General features: G+C 39.8%; 1 protein-coding gene across 1 annotated transcript in view; it reads left to right on the forward strand.

Moving 5' to 3' along the window:
• Nucleotides 1-4,293: 4,293 nt before the first annotated feature.
• The window catches only part of RAB3IP (RAB3A interacting protein), a 62,075-nt gene continuing 43,251 nt past the window's right edge, over nucleotides 4,294-23,117 (forward strand). Inside the window, exons 1-4 of the mRNA XM_066257652.1 lie at nucleotides 4,294-4,512; nucleotides 5,222-5,358; nucleotides 17,827-18,102; nucleotides 19,200-19,458. Of these exons, the coding sequence (XP_066113749.1) occupies nucleotides 5,348-5,358; nucleotides 17,827-18,102; nucleotides 19,200-19,458 (546 nt within the window). The 5' untranslated portion in view covers nucleotides 4,294-4,512; nucleotides 5,222-5,347. The remainder of the gene's footprint in view (nucleotides 4,513-5,221; nucleotides 5,359-17,826; nucleotides 18,103-19,199; nucleotides 19,459-23,117) is intronic.

Here is a 23,117-nt window from a genome sequence, read left to right on the forward strand (position 1 = left end):
CCAGTTCACTGAACTCAACAAAAATTAGGTTTCCGTTCTGCTGAACCGGTGTGAACTGGCTGAATCCCACCACTGGGTGGATGCTATATGATCACCCAATAATTATAGATTCTATAATCTTTATAGAACATTAGGATGGTTAACTCTTTCCTGGACCAGCACAAAATTTCTGGGGGATCAGCAGTGGAAAATGACTGCTCTAGAGCAGGGGTCAGGAACCTTTTTGGCTGAGAGAGCTGTGAATGCCACATATTTTAAAATGTAATTCTGTGAGAGCTATACAATGACTCGTGTACGTTACGCACTATCCAATAAAAATTTGGTGTTATTTTCATCAGTTCACTCTTCAGCTCAAACTCTTTCAGGAATTCTCTTCTACCGAATTCCACATTCTCTAGCACAGGGGTCCCCAAACTTTTTTCACTGTCCCTCAGACTGTTGGAGGGCCGTACTATAAAAAAAACTATGAACAAATCCCTATGCACACTGCACATATCTTATTTTAAAATAAAAAAACAAAACGGGAACAAATACAATATTTAAAATAAAGAACAAGTAAATTTAAATCAACAAACTGACCAGTATTTCAATGGGAACTATGCTCTTCTCACTGACCACCAATGAAAGAGGTGCCCCTTCCAGAAGTGCAGCGGGGCCGGATAAATGGCCTCAGGGGGCCGCATGCGGCCCGCGGGCCGTAGTTTGGGGACCCCTGCTCTAGCATTTATGATCTTCAGTCTGGCTCCTATATAGCTTTCTACCTTAGCTATCTACCTGAAATTGTTCCACGTGCCAACTATTACAGTCTGCATTGCTCACCGTCGCTGAACACACTGCCTGTTTTCCTTCTGATGCCTTTGCTCTATTTGTATACTCTTCCCCGATACCATTTCTTGTCATCCTGAGTCTGAGCTCAGATGATAAGCCAGAGACTGCTAGTTGTCTCCAGCATTTGTTCTCCCATTCTCCTTTAGTATTAGAACCATTGATTTTCCACTGGGTCCATGGCCACTCAATAGAGATTACATGCATCAACATCACAGTTAACTTTTGACCAGTAATGTGTAAGGGGAGTATATACAACTTCTGCAAGTGTTCTTAAGCAGAGATGTGTGTTCTTTTCTGCCCCTCACTCCTTTCTACTATCTGGAAACAAGGATGCGATGGCTGGAGCTTGAGTAGCTATCACGGTCCATAAGGTAGAAGCTACATGTTTAGTATGGTGAAAACACATGGTAGAAGGAACCTGTGACCGTGTTGATCGGAGAGCCGCCATACCAACCTGGACTTCCGGCACTTACATGAAAGGAGTAACTTTTATTTTGTTTAAGCAACTGTTATTTTGAGTTTTTAACTGCTGCAAAAAACAATCTCTCTATGAAAATATATTATTTTCTATTCAAAATCTAAGCAAAGTAGGGGAATTATCTTAATTATTTCTCATAGAATCTATGGGCAGGGATAAAGGAAGCCTCAGATATAAACTAGAACCTGGGACTGATACACTGTGCAGATGCCAGGATGTCCTCTCACTAGAGTCTTCTCTCTCCTCCTGCTGTAAGTTATTTATGTATCTGGCATAGAGAACTAACAAATAAATGTTCAATGGATGGCAACTTGTGTGTCTGCAAAATAATCTGGATCCGAAGCCAGTACTCAAAATGTTTCCTTATAGGTATGTACCTTGTTAAAGTGACTCTTTTGAAGGAAACCATACTTTTTAAAGTCTAAGCTCCTCTGTCAACTCTTTTTCTTAGCTCTCAGATCTTTTTTTTTTTTTTTGTATTTTTCCAAAGCTGGAAACGGGGAGGCAGTCAGACAGACTCCCACATGTGCCTGATCTGGATCCACCCAGCATGCCCACCAGGGGGCGATGCTCTGCCCATTTGGGGTGTCACTCTGCCACAATCAGAGCCATTCTAGTGCCTGAGGCAGAGGCCACAGAGCCATCCTCAGCGCCCAGGCAAACTTTGCTCCAGTGGAGCCTTGGCTGTGGGAGGGGAAGAGAGAGACAGAAAGGAAGGAGAGGGGGAGGGATGGAGAAGCAGATGGGCGCTTCTCCTGTGTGCCCTGGCCGGGAATTGAACCCAGGACTCTTGCACGCCAGGCCGAGGCTCACCACTGAGCAAACCAGCCAGGGCCTTAGCTCTCATTTCTTTCTCAGTAGTTTTTCCAACATCAGAGAAAGAGTCTGGACTACAGCATGGTCCACAACTGATCTAATGAAAGACACTTTAGAGACAACTCTATTTCTGTACAGGATTTGCAAAGGCAAATTTTTATGGGAATGTGAGCAGTGAGCACTGGCCCACAAGTAACTATTTGCTAGACAAGAAAATGATAGATTACTGTTGGTACTTTTTCCCCTGTAATCAGCTTTTTTAAAAATGTTTGCATTGCTATTATTTACTGTCTGGTTCCTGCTTTACCCTAGCTTTTTGCCCTTGAGAGTTTCTTATGTTCTCGTCAGCTTATTGATATGTTTGAAAAGATGTTTTACATATTTTATCTAGCATTCTGAGTTGCTTTATAGACCAAGACAGAACATCTCCATGTATGCTATTCATTCATTCTGCATTTAGTGAGCCAGTCCTATTTCATGTCATGCCTTGTGCCTGTTCTCAAGAAGCTCATAGTAATTAGGAAAACAGACAAAACTACAATTACCATTCTATATGATAAGTGTTAGAAAGAGATAAGATGGTAACCAATGTCACCCTAATAAATTCAATTAAAAAAGTGAAAAAAAAAGGGATAAGGTAGGTGAACACAGGAGGACCTTGCTCATTTGGGGGTGTGGGTAGGACAGGGTTGGGCAGCAAGCCACAAGGAAGGATTGACAACAGAATTGACGCCTGGGATGAACAATGAAGGGTAAACAGGAATTAGGTAGGTAAGGAAGAGGTGGCAGGTCAGGCTATAACAAGAAAAAGGAGCAGCATATGCAAAAACAGGATGCTTGAGAGAATATGGCAAGACTGGGGAACCCAAGTAGTACACTCTATATGAGTTTATTGATTCCACTTAGTTGTTAGTGACATATTTGCCTCACTATGTTTGAGTGTTTGTGGTAGAGATTGTGTGTAATGGTTTCTCTGTCCCCATGCCCAGCAGTAGGCACATAGATGGAGCACAATAAATATTTGAATGAATGAATGACTTTCATTCATGATGTGACATGAACATCATAGCATATAGAAGAATAGTTAGGAGTCCATCAATGAGGAAGGTCATATTTAATGGCAGTAAATATGAGATGGGATAGATTTAAGAATTATTTGTTAATTAGAATGGATAGGACTTGGTATATTGGAGATGTGGTATAAAAGCATAAAAATGACTTTCTAGGTTTCTCTTTGGATTATAAATGGGTGATAATAGTAACAATGTTATTAATAATTAAAACTAATATTCATTAGTTACTCTGTATCATACAGTACACTACACTGTTTTACATGTTTTAACCATTTAAACTCTCAATGACTCAGTGAGGTAGGTATTCTTAACTATCTCCATTTACTGATGAGAAAATTGGAGCTATTAGAGATCAATTTGCACAAGGTCCCACATCTAGAGATGGCAAATTCAGATGCAGGAATTTTGATTCCTATGGACATACACATAACCTACTTTTCACTGCCTCTGAAAGGCCAATAAACAGAATGGTGGGCCTGTTGTTCCTTATGTGCATCATGTAAACTGCACGTATCCGTTTTACTAAACATAGAGACACACAGGGTGACTGCCTCTTTTTGACCAGATTTTGGGAGCTTGTTTCGGTATCTTCAGTTTTCCTACTTGGAGGACCTAAAGTAGGGTGGAAGTTTGATAGCAAAGTAATAGTTGACACAAAAGATGAAAGAAGGCAGCTTCAGAAACGACATTCTCGAATACTCTAGCAGCGGCTGGAATGACAGGATCTGGGTTCTACCAGACTTTCCCTCCTCTCCTCCCCCCGCCCGACACAGACAGACGTAGATGTCTTAAGGTATAGATATACAGACACCAAGTTGCAGGTTGGTTCTAGCAGTCCTCGATTCACATCGAAGGTTCATTTTCCGACGCCCGGTGAGCCTAGCACACTTGAAGTGAACGAGAGACCGCCTGTCGAACCCAGAGAGACACATCTTAGCACCGGCTAGCTTTTGTTCCCAGGGAAACCGCTCGCAGTGGCACCTGGGGCCTCCGCCCCGGCACCTGCGAAGAGCCCCGCCTGGAGCCAGGGGGCGCGGAAGCGCGTCTGCCCCTCAGGCCCCACCCCTGCCCCGCCCCCGCCCGCCTCCAGCCCCGCCTTCCCTGCACGGGCCTGGCCGCTCCGGGCCCCGGGCTCCGCTCCCGGCGCAGGCGCAGTCCCGCACTCCCGCAGCAGCTCCCAGCGCAGGGTGCCTGCCCCGGCAGAGTGTAGCAGCGTCGGCTGTCTGCCCTCCTCCGCTTTTCGCCGCTTTGGAGCGCGCTCTGTGCGGCTCCGCGAGCGTCTCTGAGCGCGAGCCGCGGCCGCCGTGGGTTCGTCAGGTGAGTGCGGCCGCGCGGGCGAGAGGCCCGGGGCGCGGAGCACCGCCCCCCACCGGCAGCCCCGCGCCTGCCTCCGGCGAGCCGGCCTGGAGGGGCGGCCGTGGCAGGTGCAGGTGCTGGCGCGGCGGAGGGCGCGGCGCGCGGGGATACGGCCCGGCTGACCCGGCCCGGCGAGCGCTACCCTGCCTCGGCACGCCGGCTCCGGCCCTCCGGGAGCCTCCGGCGGCGCGGGGCTTTGGGCATCTAGGCGGCTAGGGGCCGCCGGCGGGCAGCGGGTGTCGGCGGCTCGTCTCCCCCCCTCCCCCCAGGTACGGGCGGGCGCGTTACTTATTAACTGCGCGGTCCCGAGGTCCGGAGGCTGGGAGCCCGAAGCCCAGTTACCTGTCGGCGGGCCGCGCGCGGCCGGGGGCTGGGGCCCAGGGTCGCGGACGGGGTCTAAAGAGAGTTGCCGAATGAGTCCAGAGCCCGGCTCAGCGCGAGGGTGGAGCGGGGTGAAGGTTAGGCGTGGACCCGGGGTCGCGGGGAGCGAAGTGTGAGGCTCCGTCCCGAGGCGTAGAGGTCACCCTCGGGAGGTTTCGGCGAAACCTGGTGGGCAAGAGCAGCCGCGCGCAGTCGCGCCGTAGGAGGCGGCGGGCTTCAGCCAGACTTTTGTCTTGGGGAGTTGAGGCAAGCTGCACAGACAAGTTTGTAATCACACTGCTTTTTCCAGCGATGACAACTCGCTCCGACCGCCGGGGGGAAAGCGAACTTACTGGATTCTGGAAGTGATGTTAGGTGAGATCTGCAGCACGTGAAGAGTGTGGCCAGATGCTATGGGAGTTTTAAAAAATTTGCAATGGCTAAAGGGTAAGGTCTTGTACATTAAGAGCGCTGACTTAATAGTATTAATTACTAGGAGGCAATTTAGTTTGGAGGAAATGTAGCATATTCCTGAGCTACCTGTTTCACACTCTCACGTTTCCCCCTCCAGATTCTTTCACTGTGGAGAAAGCCCTTTAATCTTTTGCCGTGGTGGAATGCTTATATAATTGGAGAGGCCAATAAGAGGATTAGAACAAAACTGTTTTATTGTAACTCGATTGAAAGCCCAGTTTCTATTCATTATCCTCATTCTTATTTTGTTGTTTGTATAGTTTTTGTTTTAAAGGTGAATTGTCATTCTCAAATCAGGGAGAAAAGAGACAATAGGTTTGTAGACCAATCATAGTGAATGTTTTATGTTGTTAAATATTCTACCAGTTTTATGTGGTCTTGTTCTGTTAACGTTTGTTATTTACCAGTACTGTGCATTATGTTTAGACAGACATTGTACCCCAAATATGGCTTAGTTAATCTAATACTAAAGCCCTTGTGAAGTATATTGAAATAAATTTAGCAGTTATATACAATTTTACTATAATAGTGTATTTCTACCAGTTAGAAGAAAAGCCTTTTAATTTTTTTCCTTTTTCACTACAGAAAAGTTATATATTAGTGCTAACCTTTTTGAATCAAAGTGGGTACAGTTACTATAACTCTTTCTCATATGTTTGGCAAACAACTCATCCATGGTATTGAAAACGTCTGACCTTTCACCAGGATAGCTATTTGATGTTCAGAGGCTTGTGAGCTTTGTAATTAGTGAGGTTTCTGATTAGATCCAATTGTACTTTTTTGAATTAATGTAGTTATTTATATTCTTCCTTCAATATTTTTTCTTCTAACTTGCCTTACCCTCCTCCCCCAAACACACTCATAGATACTCCACTAATAATTTTGAAATTAAAAGTTCTTAGTGCCCTGGCCAGATGGCTTGGATGGTTGGAGCATTGTCCTGATATGCAAAGGTTGTAGGTTCAATCCCCAGTCAGAGCACATATAGGAACAGGTCAGTGTTTATATTATCTCTTTTTCTCTCTCCTCCTTTCTTAAATCAATAAGTAAAATTTAAAAAATGAAAGGATTCTTAGAAATACAGTTGTATTTCTAATGTAATAAGAATACATTATTTGTAACATGGCAGAACAAAAACACATAGGTTATAGTAGTTTTACATGTATTATTGTGGTTAATATACCCTCTTTTTTCCCATCCTGAGTGGGACACATTGAACCAGTTAGTAAGCTAGCCACATAAAAATTATTAAATCTGTTTTTTTTTTAAATTTTAGCTCCATTACATACTGTGCATATGACCTAGAGTAAATTATTTAACTTCCCTGAGCTTATTTTCTCTATTTGTGAATGATGAAGTATTAGATTGAACCATATGAATTTGCTCATAGTCGACTGTTTTTCATGTGGTTTGGCCTAATATGAACTTTATAATAGTGGGATGAGAATTAAATGAGATACTCTTATGAGATGTGGGGAGTGGGTAGAAGGAGCAAAAATATAAGCGTGACAGTGTGCCAGACACTGTGTTTGTTGTTCTAGGTACCTTGACCCCTCATACCTTGAGGCATTCCTGGGATATACGTGGCGGTATTGCATTTTACAAATGAGAAAGTTGAGGCTCAGAGAGTTGGAATAACTTGCCTGTGTTTACTTTTCAGTGATATATCTATTCTTGATTATTGGCAGAGCTAGGATTAAAAACTAAATGTGACTGCCCAAAGTGGAATTCTTAACATGCTTGTTTCTTCTATTCCTGATCTACACCTTCTGTAAAAGTTTTGTAACTATAAGGAGGCACAAAGATGAAAGGTGTTATCATTTGAATTGCTGGTTAAAAAAATATCCAAGTTTTCTGATTAAGGTGATACCAATGCTATTACTACTATTGAATATAGAGCTTACCATCTATCAGGCTCTGGTCTAAGCACTATACCCATTTATAATCACAGTGACCTAGAAGTAATCCCTAATTCTATCTCATTCTATAGTTGAGAAAATTGAGGAACTGAGAGATGTAGCTTGCTCAGGGTCACAAAGCTAGATTAGAAGTCGCGCAATTTGTCTTTAATATCCATGCTTTTAACCTCTGCACTCCACTGCTTCCTCATGTGTAGGTTGTAATGCTGAAGAATTGTTTTTTATTTACCTTTTATGAGATAATATTAGTGTAATAAGTAATTCTTCATGTGCCATAAGAAGTTTTTAAATCAAATGCTTATTGAGCATCTGCTCTGCAAGTCACAGTGGGGGTTAAAGGAAAGTATTCATAAGAGGTCTGGAATGTAGGCCGTATAATCATTTACATATCTTTTATAAGTTCCTCAAAATTTAGCAGGCACTTTATACACACACACACACACATCCTTGTAATTTTAATGAGTGAAAAATGAGACAAAGTGCTAGAGTAGTTGGACACTGAGGAGGAAAGAAGGATGAGTAGTGGGATGGAAATATGTGTGTGTTGAGGTAATGAGGGAAAGCTTTGAGGATATCCTGAGCCTTTGTCCTATCCTAAACCTAGTTCTGGTTAGGATACAGTTCAACAAAGGGTAGTAAATTGGTTACTAAATTAATTATTTAAATGTATGTAATATCTTAAAGATAAAATATCTGAGCTTTGAAAAGTCAATTTTTTTTTTTTTAACAAAAGAGACAGAGAGAGGGACAGATAGGAAGGGAGTGAGATGAGAAGCATCAGTTCTTTGTTGCAGCACCTTAGTTGTTCATTGATTGTTTTCTTTTTTCCTTAAGTGAGAAGCGGGGAGGCAGAAAGACAGACTCTTGCATGCACCCTGACTGGGATCCACCTGGCAATCCCCCCTATGGGGCGATGCTATGTCCATCTGGGGCTGTTGCTCCGTTGCTCGGCAACCAAGCTATTTTAGTGCTTGCCAAAAGGCCATGCAGCCATCCTCAGCACCCAGGTCCAACTGCTCCAACCGAGCCATGGTTGTGGGAGAAGAGAGAGAGAGAGAGAGAAGTGAAAGGGGGAAGGATGGAGAAGCAGATGGTTGCTTCTCCTATGTGCCCTGACTGGGAATCAAATGTGGGACATCCACATGCCAGGCTGATACTCTATCACTGAGCCACCTGGCCAGGGCCCATTGATTGCTTTCTCATATGTGCCTTGATCCAGGGGGGCTATAGCCAAGTCATTGACCCCTTGCTCAAGCCAGCAACCTTCAGCTTCAGGCCAGTGACCTTTGGGCTCAAGCTAGTGACCATGAGGTCATGTCTATGATCCCACACTCAAGCCAGTGACCCCTCCCTCAAGCCGGTGAGCCCATGCTCAAGCCAATGACCTTGGGGTTTCAAACCTGGGTCCTCTGTGTCCCAGGTGATGCTCTATCCACTGCGCCACTTCCTAGTCAGGCTGAAAACTAATTTCTAACTAGTTTCTCCTTTTCTGATCTGATGATTCTTAACTTTTTGGCAGGTAGTACATTATTTTTTTCTTTTATGCTTCCAGAGCACTGAGTACATGTCTGTATTTTAGTATTACATAGTTTTGATATTTATATTGCATTTGTAATGTTAATGACAAGGAGGTCTCTTAGTATATACATGCTTTGAGCACAGGGATTAAGTCATCTTAACCTATTTTATAGCTTTAGTATTGGTCCTGAAACCCAGTAGGTACTATACTGTGTTTAGTGATGGATGGTCAGGGTAAGAAAGTTAGAATATATTGAAATTGATCCAGCAGTAGAAATGGAAATGAATGTTCAGATGAGAATTGAGGGTACTAAGGGAAGGAAGAGAGGGATACTTATATCATGTAGCATTAACTTGCCATCTCTGTTTTCCCCTTCTGCTTTCCTTTTCAGCTTAGAATGAAATGAGGTAGTTTCATAAGCTTAATTTACATATAAAAAAAGTGAAAAAGTAATCTTGATTTATCTTAAGATATCAGCCACACAAAATTAAATAGCTATAGCCATAAACTAAAATTATTTGGATCAAAGGAAAAAGAATAAAAATTATTGAACTAGTTCAGATTTATGGGAGATTTGTTGCTTGTAGTTGACAACAGGGTTGTAACAGTAAACAATGGAAATTGTGGAAGTTCTACATATAAGTGTATGAATTGACAATCTTGTAAAAGAAACTATTCAAGAATGTGCGAGTGCCCTAAGAGCATCAAGGAGCTTACAGATGGTTGCGTAGAACCAATTAAATACATGGATTGTAATTTGATGTATCTAGAAAAAAGTAAAAGTATTGAGTACAGATATTGATCAACTTATGACCTATGCAACTTAACGACCATTCGAGTTTACAACCACAATTGCCACGACTGCTCCGCGTCTGGCAGCGCAAGCATTGCTCAGCTGGGCGTATGACAGTGCGGACTGGCTTCCGGCAGTGCACCGTTTCAACTGTTATTCCAGACCCGGTACAGCAATTTTTGTTTTGTATCTTGGATATTTTTCATCAAACCCCTCCCAAGATGTCTACCAAGAGGAAATTGTCTTTGCAAATAGTAAACCAGTTGTACTGGTAATGCAGTGTTTTACTTAAACCTGACGAATGTAAAAGTAAGAAATAAAATGGTGTAGAGATGATACAAATGGCATAAAATGAACAAAGAAAATTATGATATTTATAACAATAATGAAAGAAAATTATGATAAAATATGATTTAAAGATTTTTATAACTCATTTCACAGTACTGTATGTATAGCCTACTCAACTTACGACCAAATCGTGTTACAACCGGTCTGTTGGAACAAATCGTGGTCGTAAGTCGAGCACTAGCTGTATTTGTTTTGGGCACTTGATTGACAGGGATAAAATATGGATGAACAACCACAGTAAGTTTGAAAAAACAATAAGTAAATGTGTATTAATTTCCTGTTGGGAAGAGAATTATGTTTGAAGTTAGAGAAATTAAGTGACTTGTCCAAGTCCACACAGCTAGTCAGTGACAGAATGTGAACTAGAAGGAATATTTTATGATGCTAGTTTGATAAAAATGCTCAGATTTTTCCAGACTTTGAAAACTCAGTTTCTCGAGTCTTAATACTCTCTCAGGTACTGTTGTATATGTCTCCCCCGCCCCCAGGAACGGTAGCCTGTAATCACTGTCTCTACTCATTGTTTTGCTGTTTATCCCCTCTCTAAGGGCTCTTATTATTTACTTATTTTAATCCTTCAGTGCCTATTGAATGTTTAGTTGATATATATTCTTTAATATACAAAATAAGGAGGTTCCCACTATTAAGAAAAAGAAACTTGCAAAATTATTTAAAAAATATTTGTTATAAGGTTTTATAATTAAATACAATATTAGTAACCCAGTAAGTACTGAGCATTTTTTTTGAAAACCCTTAATTTAAGAATTTGCAGTCATGGATGGACCTTGATAACATTATATTGAGTGAAATAAGTGAGTTAGAAAAAAACTAAGAACTATATGATCCCATACATAAGTGGGACATAAAAATGAGACTCAGAGACATGGACAAGAGTGTGGTGGTTGGGGGGAAGGGAGTGGGGAGAGGGGAGGGGCACAAAGAAAACCAGATAGAAGGTGACGGAATACAAAGACAATTTGACTTTGAGTGATGATTATACAACATAATTAAATGTCAAAATAACCTGGAGATATTTTCTCTGAACATATGTACCCTGATTTATCAATGTTACCCCATCAAAATTAAAAATAAAAACTAAAAAATAAAAAAAAAAGAATTTGCAGTAATTAACATCTCTAAATATGTCAAATTATGCATATTTGTGGAAATTAATTTGTGGTCTATGTTAATAAGAGTGGTAAGATTATGTAACTTCATTGACCATCTGACTAAATTTTCCCTTGGGTTATTAATTAAATCCACACTTAAACATAGAATGCTTCTTGAAATGTAAATGTGAACTTTTTTGGTTGCAACTCAAATATTAGTTTGGAAAATCAACTTTAAAATTATAATGAATGTTAGTGAGAAAATGGTTTATATACACAGACACACTTTTTTGTTTTATTTTCTCTTTATGTAGTATTTGAATACATCTCAAAAGGTTTCTGATTATGGAGAATTTTATATAAAGTAAATAGACTTAAAAGTGTAATGAACCTCAAAATTCCCATCATCTAGCTCTGGTATCCGTCAACAGTGGTTCTGCCCCATACACTTTTCCCCCTCCTGTATTATTTTGAACAAAGTCCAGGAATTGTATAATTTAATATGTAAATATTTCAGTATGTATTTTTAAAAGACAAAGATAGTTAGCTATAGTACTATTATATATTTAAAAATTCACACTAAATCCTGAGTATCAAATTATCCACACTTTTTTTTAATACATGAAAATAAAAAATATGGCCACTCTAACAAAATTTTCTGTTTATTTTTATTTATATGCTAGTCTTCCTCCTAAATTCTATAAGGAGTTGAAAAAAGTATTTTAAATTTTAGGATAGCAACAAAATAGAGAAGGAAATAATGATACCAAAAAGAATATATGAAAAAAGAAGAGAAAACAGAAAGCCATAACAAATGCTCATGTCAATAGCAGTATATTAGAGAAACTTTAGTCTTCTCTTTTTGGAAGTAAGACAGGGTTCAGAGATTAAACAGTATTCTGTTTGGTTTGCTCACTTCTATGGTTAGTTGGGTGAGGCCTGCCTTAAGAGGTCCTCTGTCTTGATCTAACTAACCATTATCTGAGTCCTGCCCCTCCCTCTCCAATCATTTTTAACTTTTAAGTCATTCCTAGATGTACTTGAGTCGAATGTTAGAGTCAGACACACAAGGGTTTGAATCCTAGCTCAATTATTTGTTGACAGAGTGTGATAAAGTTAATAAATCTCTCTGAGCCTTGGTTTTTTTTTTTTGTTTGTTTGTTTGTTTTTGGTTTGTGTGTGTGTGGCAGAGGTAGAGAGAGGGACAGATAGGGACAGACAGGAAGGGAGAGAGATGAGTAGCATCAGTTCTTCGTTATAACTCCTTAGTTGTTCACTGATTGCCTTCTCATGTGCCCTGACTGGGGTGCTACAGCGCAGTGAGTGCCCCCTTGCTCAATCCAGTGATCTTGGGCTCAAGCCAGCGAACAGTGACCACAGGGTCATGTCTAGGATCCCACACTCAAGCCAATGACCTCGCACTGAAGCCAGATGAACCTGTGCTCAAGCTAGAGACCTCGGGGTTTTAAACCTGGGTCCTCTACGTCCCAGTCTGACACCTGGTCAGGCTTTTTTTTTTGAGCCTCGGTTTTTATGTCTGTAAAATAGAACTAAGAACCATTTCAGAGGGGTGTTGTGAAGAGTAACTAGAATAAAGTATATGTGTGTATGTCACACATACAGAATGTAATAATGTGTATGTATATGTAGTTGAAGCAATTGTTTGAATGCTTTTTCATCTGTATGTCTCCATTTGCAGTACATGACCTTGGCATTAGATCAGATCCTCATAATCTCTTGCCTAGCCTGTTGCAGTAATTAATCTCTTAACCAATTGCCTCTGATCAGTGCTCTCCAGTTAAAGTTTTTATTGCCTTGGGAGTCATTTTTTCTAGTGATATTATAGTACATAAGCACTTTCTAAAATTTCTTCAGGATAAATTCTGAGTAATGTTTTCCATGTTAAATTGTCTATCACTTGTGTGCTTCTCCAGCCTGATTTTTTGTCTTTTCTTCCTTTGCTAGTTTTATGAGTGCCAAACCCTCATTTCCTGACTGTCCTATCCTGTTTTCTTTTTCTTTATTTTTTTTATTTTATCCATTTTTAGAGAGAAGAGAGAGAGAGACTGAGAGAGACAGAGAGGGAGAGAGAAGAGAGACAGAGAGAGAGAAGGGGGGAGGAGCTGGAAGCAAACTCCCATATGTGCCTTGACCAGGCAAGCCCAGGGTTTCGAACCAGTGACCTCAGCATTTCCAGGTCGAGCTTTATCCACTGTGCCACCACAGGTCAGGCTTTCTTTATTTTTTAATATATATATTTTGTTTATTGATTTTAGAGAGAGGGGACTCAGATAAGGGGCGAGAAGAGGAATGGGAAGCACCAACTCATAGTTGCTTCTCTTGTGTGCCTTGACTGGCAAAGCCCAGGGTTTTGAACCAGCAACCTCAGTGTTCCAGGTTGACGATTTATACACTGTGTCACTGCAGGTTGGCTGTCCTATACTATCCTATTTTCTTACTTTACTCATCTGTTGGACACCTCTTTGGCACTTAAAATTTAACTTTTATTTTACTTCTACTTGAAACATTCTTTTCTCCCTCCTTTCCTCTCCACAGCCCTCAGGGTTATTATTTAGAGGCTATGTGCCACTCGCTGAATCTGTTTTTATACCTGTAGGTTTAGAACATAGTACCAAGGATTTGAGGATTTGCCCTGAAGAGTTAAAGCTGGCAATCATCCTTTTATTCCAACTAGAATAAATATAATTGATAAAATATATTAAATATACTTACTTTATACTAATATTATAATATGTATAAATTTGCTTAATATATAAATGTTAGTAAAAGTCCCCCCCCCCCTTCATGCCTACTTTCTATTCTGGAGTGTAAAGCTCTTTTTAAATTAAAGCATAGTTGACATGCATTATATTAGTTTCAGGGGTACAACACAATGAAATTTCACACTTAGATACTTTACCAAGTGATCAACACAAAAAGCCTACTATCCATCAGTCACTGGCAGTTACTGTGATATTATTGACTTCATGCCCTATGCAGTACTTTACATCACCTTGACTTATGTTACAATACCTCTTAATTCCCTTTACCTTTTTGCCCATACCCCAATTGCTCAACTCTCTAAAAACTAAATTTTTCTGTATCTATGAATCTGTTTGTTCATTTAAGAGTCCACACAAAAGTGAAATGCTACAGTGTTTGCCTTTCTCTGACTTATTTCACTTAGCACAGTTCCCTCTAGGTCTATCTGTATTCTCTCTCACAAATGGCAAGACAATTCTTTTTCACGGTTGAGTAATGTTCCTTTATGTGTGTGTGCACACACACATCACAGACATATACATCCACTTTTTTTTTTTAAGTGAGGAGGAGAAAAAGAGAGACATGCTCATATGCACCCCGATCATGATCCACCTGGCAAGCCCCCTACCTGAGGGATACTCTGCCCATCTAGAGCCATTGCTGTGTTGCTTGGCAGTTAAACTATTTTAGCATCATCTCAGCGCCCGGGGCCAAGTTCTGCTTGAACTAATGAGCCATGGCTGCGTGATGGGGAGAGAGAGAGGGAGAGAGAGAGAGAGAGAGAATGGGGAGGGATGGAGAAGCAGATAATCACTTCTCTTGTGTGCATTGACTGGGAATCAAACCCAGGACTTCTGCACACTGGGCCAACAACGCTCTACCACTGAGCCAATCGACCAGGGCCTCATTTATTTCTAAAATGTAAGTAGATATACATGTAGATATGTATATATGATATATAAATAAGTAAATTTGTATTTTCTTTTTTTCTAGGTAAAAGGTAGCTCACTATACATGTTATTTTGTTTTTTTAACTTGTCAGTATATTCTCAAGATTACTTCATGGCAGTATGTAGTGCTTCATTATGAGGATGTACATTAGTTTATTCAGTTAGTCTTGCTGTTATAAGACTGTAGTCAGTCTTCTGCTAATATTGCTAGTTCTTACGCGTATATTTTCTATTTTGCCAGTTTATTTTTGGGATACAGCCCTAAATGTGGGCATGCTGGGCCATAGATTTAATGAACATATCATATTGCTAGATATTAAGTTTTTCTCCATAGAATTTGTATGTTTGCATTTCCAGAAATACAAATGCTTTCATATTTCATGACTTGGTGACCCTTTAAGGTGTAGAGAGATGAATTAAAAGTATATGGGATATAAGAACGTACTATACAGAAATAGTTATTGACAATGTCAAAGTTTGATAAAAACCCTATTTAGTATCTTAAAGTGAATTCACAAGTACATATATTCAAATGAAAATGAAATATTCAGGGTTAATGTTATGTTTGGTGTATATTTGTGTGTGTATTACAAATAAGGAATGAAAATTATTCTCTTGAATGAAAAAATGATAAATTTTAATTGAACATTTAACACTTTAAATTCCTTGTTAACGTGATCGATCTTTCATTTGACATAGTGAGTACTTGGGCAAAAAAACAAGGATACCTTTCATTTTGAGGACTGAAATTACTATTTGCTACAATAAAGAAAGCATTAATTGGATTTGAAATTTGTCATTTGTAGATTCAGTAGTTACAGTTTTGATTGCTTGTATGTATATTGAAGGTCTGTGACATGTAATCTGTAATTTTGAGGGAATATGTAAATATTTAGTCAGCTCTCTTTTTTCCCAATTTAACAGCAGCCTTTGCTGTTCTTTACTTGGCTTATTTTTTTTTAAATTTAATTAATTAATTTATTTTTTACAGAGACAGAGAGTGAGTCAGAGAGAGGGATAGACAGGGACAGACAGGAACAGAGAGAGATGAGAAGCATCAATCATTAGTTTTTCATTGCATGTTGCAACACCTTAGTTGTTCATTGATTGCTTTCTCATATGTGCCTTGACTGTGGGTCTTCAGCAGACCAAGTAACCCCTTGCTGGGGCCAGCGACCCTGGGTTCAAGCTGGCGGGCCCTTCCTCAAACCAGATGAGCCCGCACTCAAGCTGGCGACCTTGGGGTCTTGAACCCGGGTCCTCTGCATTGCAGTCCGATGCTCTATCCACTGTGCCACCACCTGGTCAGGCTACTTGGCTTATTTTTAACACTTTATTTAGGGTATGAGAGTAAAAATTTCCAGCTTAGTAAATGAGTTTTGTTTTTTTTTTTTTTTTTTTTTTTTTAATTAATGAGGTTTAGGGCTACATTGGTGCTTGTGTTTGGTAATTTGGGGAAGCTCAGGGAAGGTATTAAGATTATCCAAGTACTGTTGTAGGAAGGAAAAAATTGCAGAGGTTGGGTTCGGGTAATAGAAGACTTTGATTTTCAAGCTAGTATGTTTGGACTTTATAGGCAGTAGGAAATCAGTAAAGGATTTATAAGACTTCTTTTATATTCATTCTTCAAGTGGAAAATGTAGTTTTTATGTGAACTCCGTGAGGTAATTGAGTAGTTATGGGAAATATTTTTTGCTTATGGAGAAACTGAAGCATATGTGTTATTGTTAGTGTTTTACTATGATAAATGTTTTTTGAGGCCATACTGTGTGCCAGGTACATAGCATATGACTAAGTGTTTCATGTGGATTATCTCCCTTCATTCTCACAGCAGACTGGAGAAGGGAGGTAATAGTTATCCCCATTCTCACCTCATCAGAGGAGAAATTTAAGGCTTAGAGAAATGTAATACATCATTCTAGATTGGATGCTAGGCCTGTAAAGGACATTATTGGGACAATCAGTAAAAACTGGGGCCTATAGATTAGATTGTAATATTGATCAGCGTTAACTTGCTGATTTTGACGATGGTTTTGTGATTAGGAGATTGTTCTTGTACTTAGAATATCTACATTAAGATATTCAGGGGAGGCCCTGGCCAGTTGGCCCAGCGGTAGAGCGTCGGCCTGGCGTGCAGGAGTCCCGGGTTCGATTCCCGGCCAGGGCACACAGGAGAAGCGCCCATCTGCTTCTCCACCCCTCCCCCTCTCCTTCCTCTCTGTCTCTCTCTTCCCGTCCCGCAGCCGAGGCTCCATTGGAGCAAAGATGACCCGGGCGCTGGGGATGGCTCTGTGGCCTCTGCCTCAGGCGCTAGAATGGCTCTGGATGCAACAGAGCGAAGCCCCAGAGGGGCAGAACATTGCCCCCTGGTGGGCATGCCGGGTGGATCCTGGTCAGGCGCATGCAGGAGTCTGTCTGACTGCCTCCCCGTTTCCAGCTTTGGAAAAATGAAAAGAAAAAAAAAAAAGATATTCAGAGGATAATTGGCATCATGTCTGAAACCTATTCTTGAACAGTTCCAAAATGTTAACAGTTTCTAAATCTTTATGAAAGGTATATAAGAGCTCTGTAGCTCTTAGTAAATTTGAAATAATTTCAAAATAAAAAACAAAATAAAACCCCTGACTCATCCAAAGTCACAAACAGAACAGAACAGATAGTTGGACTTAGATCTGTCACATCTAAATATATATGTATTTTACTGCCTCTTCTACTTATTCTAACCAATGTCACATGATAGCAAAGTTAAAAATATCCAGCAAACTTTTATCTCTTTCTCACTGTTACTTATGACTCGTTTTAACAGTATTAACTATCTTAAGTTTATTCTAAATCAGAATGCTGGCCTTTTGTAGTATTTATACTCTGTCACTTAATAAATGTTATATGATTGTAGTTTTGTTTTCTTTGCTACCACCTTTATTGTAAATTTATACTTACTATAAATGGACTGTTAAGCACATTTTATAATTGTGCATCATAATTTAACTTAAAATGACACTGTCTCAAAGTAATTACCTGCTTTTTGTTTTAACAATAGGTTATCTTATGATGAGGCTTTTGCTATGGCTAATGACCCCCTGGAAGGCTTCCATGAAGTAAACCTTGCTTCACCTACTTCTCCAGACCTTCTTGGAGTGTATGAGTCGGGAGCTCAAGAGCAGACTTCCTCACCAGGTGTCATCTACCGGCCTCTCCCTTCATCTTTATGCTCTACCCCTATCCAGGCTAATGCCTTAGATGTTGCTGACCTTCCTACACAGCCTGTGTATTCATCCCCCAGGCGTTTAAATTGTATGGAAATACCTGGTATCAGGTAAGAGATCATCAGGATGCTTAGTTTCAAGTATCATATTAAACAAATGGACAGTTTGCTTGGTTACTTTAAGTTTTAATGTTTAAAAATTTTGAATCATAAGAGTTTGTCCGTGAGGAGCAATGCATGTTAATGCTTGAAAGCAGGGGTCTGCAAACTTTATGTAAAGGGCCAGATAGTAAATATTTTAGGCTTTGTGGGCCAGTTTCTATTGTAGCTATTCAACTCTGCTGTTGAAAGTGCAGAAGCAGTGGCCCTGGCTGATTGGCTCAGTGGTAGAGCGTTGGCCTGGTGTGTGGAAGTCCCAGGTTCGATTCCCGGCCAGGGCACAAAGGAGAAGCGCCCATCTGCTCCACCCTTCCCCCTCTCCTTTCTCTCTCTCTCTCTTCCCCTCCCTCAGCCAAGGCTTCATTGAAGCAAAGTTGGCCCAGGTGCTGAGAATGGCTCCATGACCTCTGCCTCAGGTGCTAGAATGGCTCTGGTTGCAACTGAGCAATGGCCTGGATGGGCAGAGCATCGCCCCCTAGTGGGCATGCCAGGTGGATTCCGGTCGGGCACATGCAGGAGTCTGTCTCTCTGCCTCCCTGCGTTTCACTTTAGAAAAAAAAAAAAAAAAAAAAAAAAAAAAATGTGCAGAAGCAGCCACAGACAGTATGTAAATGAATAAGCTCCAATAAGACTTTACATATGGCAGCCCTTGAGTTTTGAATTTTATATGATTTTCTTGTGCCATAACATAGTATTTGATTTTACCTATTGAAAATGTAAAAATAATTTTTGGCTTATGCCATATGAAAACAGGCAGCAGTCTGGAATTTAGCCTGTTCAGTTTGCTGACCCCGGTTCTAGCACTATCCAATAGAACTCTCTGTGACAATGAAAATGTTCTGTTTCTCTGCTAATATGATAGCTATTAGCCACATGTGACTATTAAGGACTTAAAATATGTTATCTTTGCCCAAAGACATGCTATTAATTGAATATACTGGTACCAAATTGGATAGACCTGTGTGTTTATGACCTGAGTGTTTCTCGACCTGTGTTTATGCCAGTTATATTTGAGCATATGCTGATGTTTTCTGAACCCTCTTTTGCAGCATCCATGTTACAGACCTGGCACCTTGCTCTACCTCTGGAGTAACAGCTGGGTTAACTAAATTAACTACGAGAAAGGACAACTACAGTGCAGAGAGGGAGTTTTTGCAGGGTGCTACTGTAACAGAAACCTGTGATGGCAGTGAAGATATTTTCGGGTTGAGTACCGATAGTCTGTCCCGTTTACGAAGCCCATCTGTTTTGGAAGTCAGAGAGAAGGGCTATGAAAGATTAAAAGAAGAACTTGCAAAAGCTCAGAGGGTAAGCAAAAAGATCTTTTATTCTTTTGTACATTATATTTGAAATTAAGATTTTTCCGTGGAGTGGGGTAACTCAAATGAAATCATCATTTTTCTGCACTTGTCCTTCACATGAACACAGCCTTGGCTCCTGTTGGGCAGCATTTAGGAATCTATGAAATTGATGGTGTAGAAAGGTCATCTAAGAACACTAACTGGAAAAATGAGATTCTGTAACTTCTTTTGTCCCCTACATTGCCTACTTCCTATCTTGCATTATCTGTAGTGCATATTTGGTGGGTTATGTTCCATGTGTCAATTTTTCCCTTCTTATGTGTGTTTGACTTTATGGTCATTTACTTGAAGTCATTCAGTCCAAGACATTTTGTTTTGAGGAATTGTTTTAGTAATATTACCTTCATATTGTAGCTGGGTTTGAATATTTTCTGTCTTACCTTGGAGAATTTTCTTATTTATTTCTTTATTTTTTTATTTAGACAGTTAAATTTAACAGGGTGACATTGGTCAACCAGAGTGCATAGATTTAGAGAAAACATCTCCACATCATTTGGCCAGTCGATTATGTTATATACCCATCACCCAAAGTCAAATCATCCTCTGTCACCCTATATTTTGTTTCTCTTTAAGCCAGGGGTCTCAAACTCAATTCAGCATGTGGGCCGCAGAGCAAGATCACAGCCGTTTGGTGGGCCGCACTAGGTCTACAAAAGGCAACTGTTACGCAACACTTTTCTCACTGCAGTTGAAAACAAAAAAAAAATCAGTACAACAAGCACAATCGTACATGCAGTTTACTCAGTGTCACAAAACGACCAGAAACTGTAGTTATCTAGCTAGGATGCTAGAGAAATGAAAAATACAAGTAGGCCCCTAGGCTTACGTAATTTTATCCAAAATATTTTGAACTTCGTGGATTAGTCTGCGGGCCACACAAAATTGTTCGGCGGGCCGCGAGTTTGAGACCCCTGCTTTAAGCCCTCCCTTTCCCCCATCTGCCTCCCTCTCCACCCTTCCCTTCCCCTGGTAACCACTGCACTCCAGTTTATGTCCATGAGTCTCAATTTTGTGTCCCACGTATGTATGGAATCATACAGTTCTTAAGCTTTTTCTGACTTACTTATTTCACTTAGTATAATGTTATCAAGGTATATACATGTTGTTGTAAATGATACTATGTCATCATTTCTTATGGCTGAGTAGTATTCCATAGTGTATATGTGCCACATCTTCTTTATCCAATCCTCTACGTACCCATGTTTTCAAGTTTTGTGAGTAGTACCCAGTAGAGGGATTGCTGGGTCATATGGTAGTTCTATTCTTAATTTTTTGAGGAACCACCATACTTTCTTCCATAATGGTTGCACTAATTTACATTCCCACCAACATTGAATAAGGGTTCCTTTTTCTCCATAGCCTCTCCAACATTTGTTATTACCTGTGTTGTTGATAATGGCTAATCTAACAGGTGTGAGGTGGTATTTCATTGTAGTTTTGATTTGCATTTCTCAGATAGCTAATGATGATGAGCATTTTTGGCCATTTGTATTTCTTCTTGGGAAAAGTGTCTGTTCATGTCCTCTTCCCATTTTTTTTTATTGGATTGATTGATTGTTGCTGAGTTTTGTGAGTTGTTTATATATTTTGGATATTAGTCCCTTATCTGAGCTGTTGTTTGAAAATATCATCTCCCATTTAGTTGGCTGTCTATTTGTTTTGTTGTCAGTTCTCTTGCTGTGCAGAAGCTTCTTAGTCTGCTGTAGTCCCATTCATTTATCTTTGCCTTTACTTCCCTTGCCTTTGGAGTCAAATTCATAAAATGTTCTTTATGGCTAAGGTCCATGAGTTTAGTACCTATGTTTTCTTCTATGTAATTTATTGTTTCAGATCTTATAGTTAGGTCTTTGATCCGTTTTGAATTAATTTTTGTGCAAGGAGATAAACTGTAGTCGTTTCATTCTTTTGCATGTGGCTTTCCAATTTTCCCAGCACTATTTATTGAAGAGTCTTTCTTTTCTCCATTGTGTGTTTTTGGCTCCTTTATCAAAGATGATTTGACCATATATATGTGGTTTTATATCTGGACTCTATTCTGTTCCATTGGTCTGTGTGTCTATTTTTCTGCCAGTACTGTACCATGCTGTTTTGATTACTGTGGCTCTGTAGTATAGTTTGAAGACAGGTTTGTAATGCATCCAGCTTGGTTTTTTTTCCCCTTAGGATTACTTTGGTTATTCGAGGTTTTTATGGTTCCATATAAACCTGATGGTTTTTTGTTCCATTTTTTAAAAAAGTGACATTGGAATTTTGATGGGAATTGCATTAAATTTGTATATTGCTTTGGGTAATATGGCCATTTTAACTATATTTATTCTTCCTATCCACAAACAGGGATTATTTTTCCATTTCATTGTGTCTTTTTCAATTTCTTTTAATAATGCTTTGTAGTTTTCAGTATATAGGTCCTTTACATTCTTTGTTGTTTATTCCTAGGTATTTTATTTTTTTGTTGCTACTGTAAAAGGGGTTATTTTTTTGAGTTCTTTTTCTGAGGTTTCATTGTTGGCATATAAAAAAGCAATAGACTTCTGTATACTAATTTTGTATCCTACGACCTTACTGTATTGGTTTATTGTTTCTAATAGCTTTTCTGTGGAATCTTTGGGGTTTTCTATGTACAGGATCATGTCATCTTCAAAAAGTGAATCCTTTACTTCTTTCCCAGTAGGGATACTTTTTATTTCTTTCTCTTGTCTGATTGCTCTGGCTAGAACTTCTAGCACTGTGTTGAATAGAATTGGAGAGAGTGGGCAGCCTTGTCTTGTTCCTGATTTTAGAGGAAAAGTTTTCCATTTTTTGCCATTGAGAATGATGTTAGCTGATGGTTTGTCATAAATGGTCTTTATTATGTTAAGATATTTTCCTTCTATACCCATTTTGTTGAGTGTTTTAAACATAAAAGGATGTTGTATTTTATCGAATGCCTTTTCTGCATCTATTGATAGGATCATATGGTTTTTGTTCTTTGTTTTGTTGATATGGTGTATTACGTTAATCGTTTTATGTATGTTGAACCATCTTTGTGTTTCTGAGATGAATCCCACTTGATCATGATAGATTATTTTTTTGATGTGTTGTGTTCAATTTGCTAGTATTTTATTTAGGATTTTTGCATTTCTATTAATTATAGATATTGGTCTGTAGTTTTCTTTTTTTGTGTTGTCCTTATCAGGTTTTGGTATGAGGGATATGTTAGCCTCATAAAATGTGTTTGTAAGTATTGCTTCTTCTTCAATTTTTTGGAAGACTTTGAGAGGGATAGGAACCAAGTCTTCTTTGAATGATTGGTAGAATTCACTAGTATATCTATTTGGCCCCGGATTTCTACTTTTGAGGAGGTTTTTGATAGTTGTTTCTATTACTTTCCTGCTTATCGATCTGTTTAGGCCAGGGGTCCCAAACTACAGCCCACGGGCCACATGCGGCCCCCCTGAGGCCATTTATCCAGCCCCCACCGCACTTCCGGAAGGGGCACCTCTTTCATTGGTGGTCAGTGAGAGGAGCACATTGACCATCTCATTAGCCAAAAGCAGGCCCATAGTTCCCATTGAAATACTGGTCAGTTTGTTGGTTTAAATTTATTTGTTCTTTATTTTAAATATT

Source organism: Saccopteryx bilineata, chromosome 2 (assembly GCF_036850765.1).
Source record: "Saccopteryx bilineata isolate mSacBil1 chromosome 2, mSacBil1_pri_phased_curated, whole genome shotgun sequence".
NCBI classification, from domain to species: Eukaryota; Metazoa; Chordata; class Mammalia; order Chiroptera; family Emballonuridae; genus Saccopteryx; species Saccopteryx bilineata.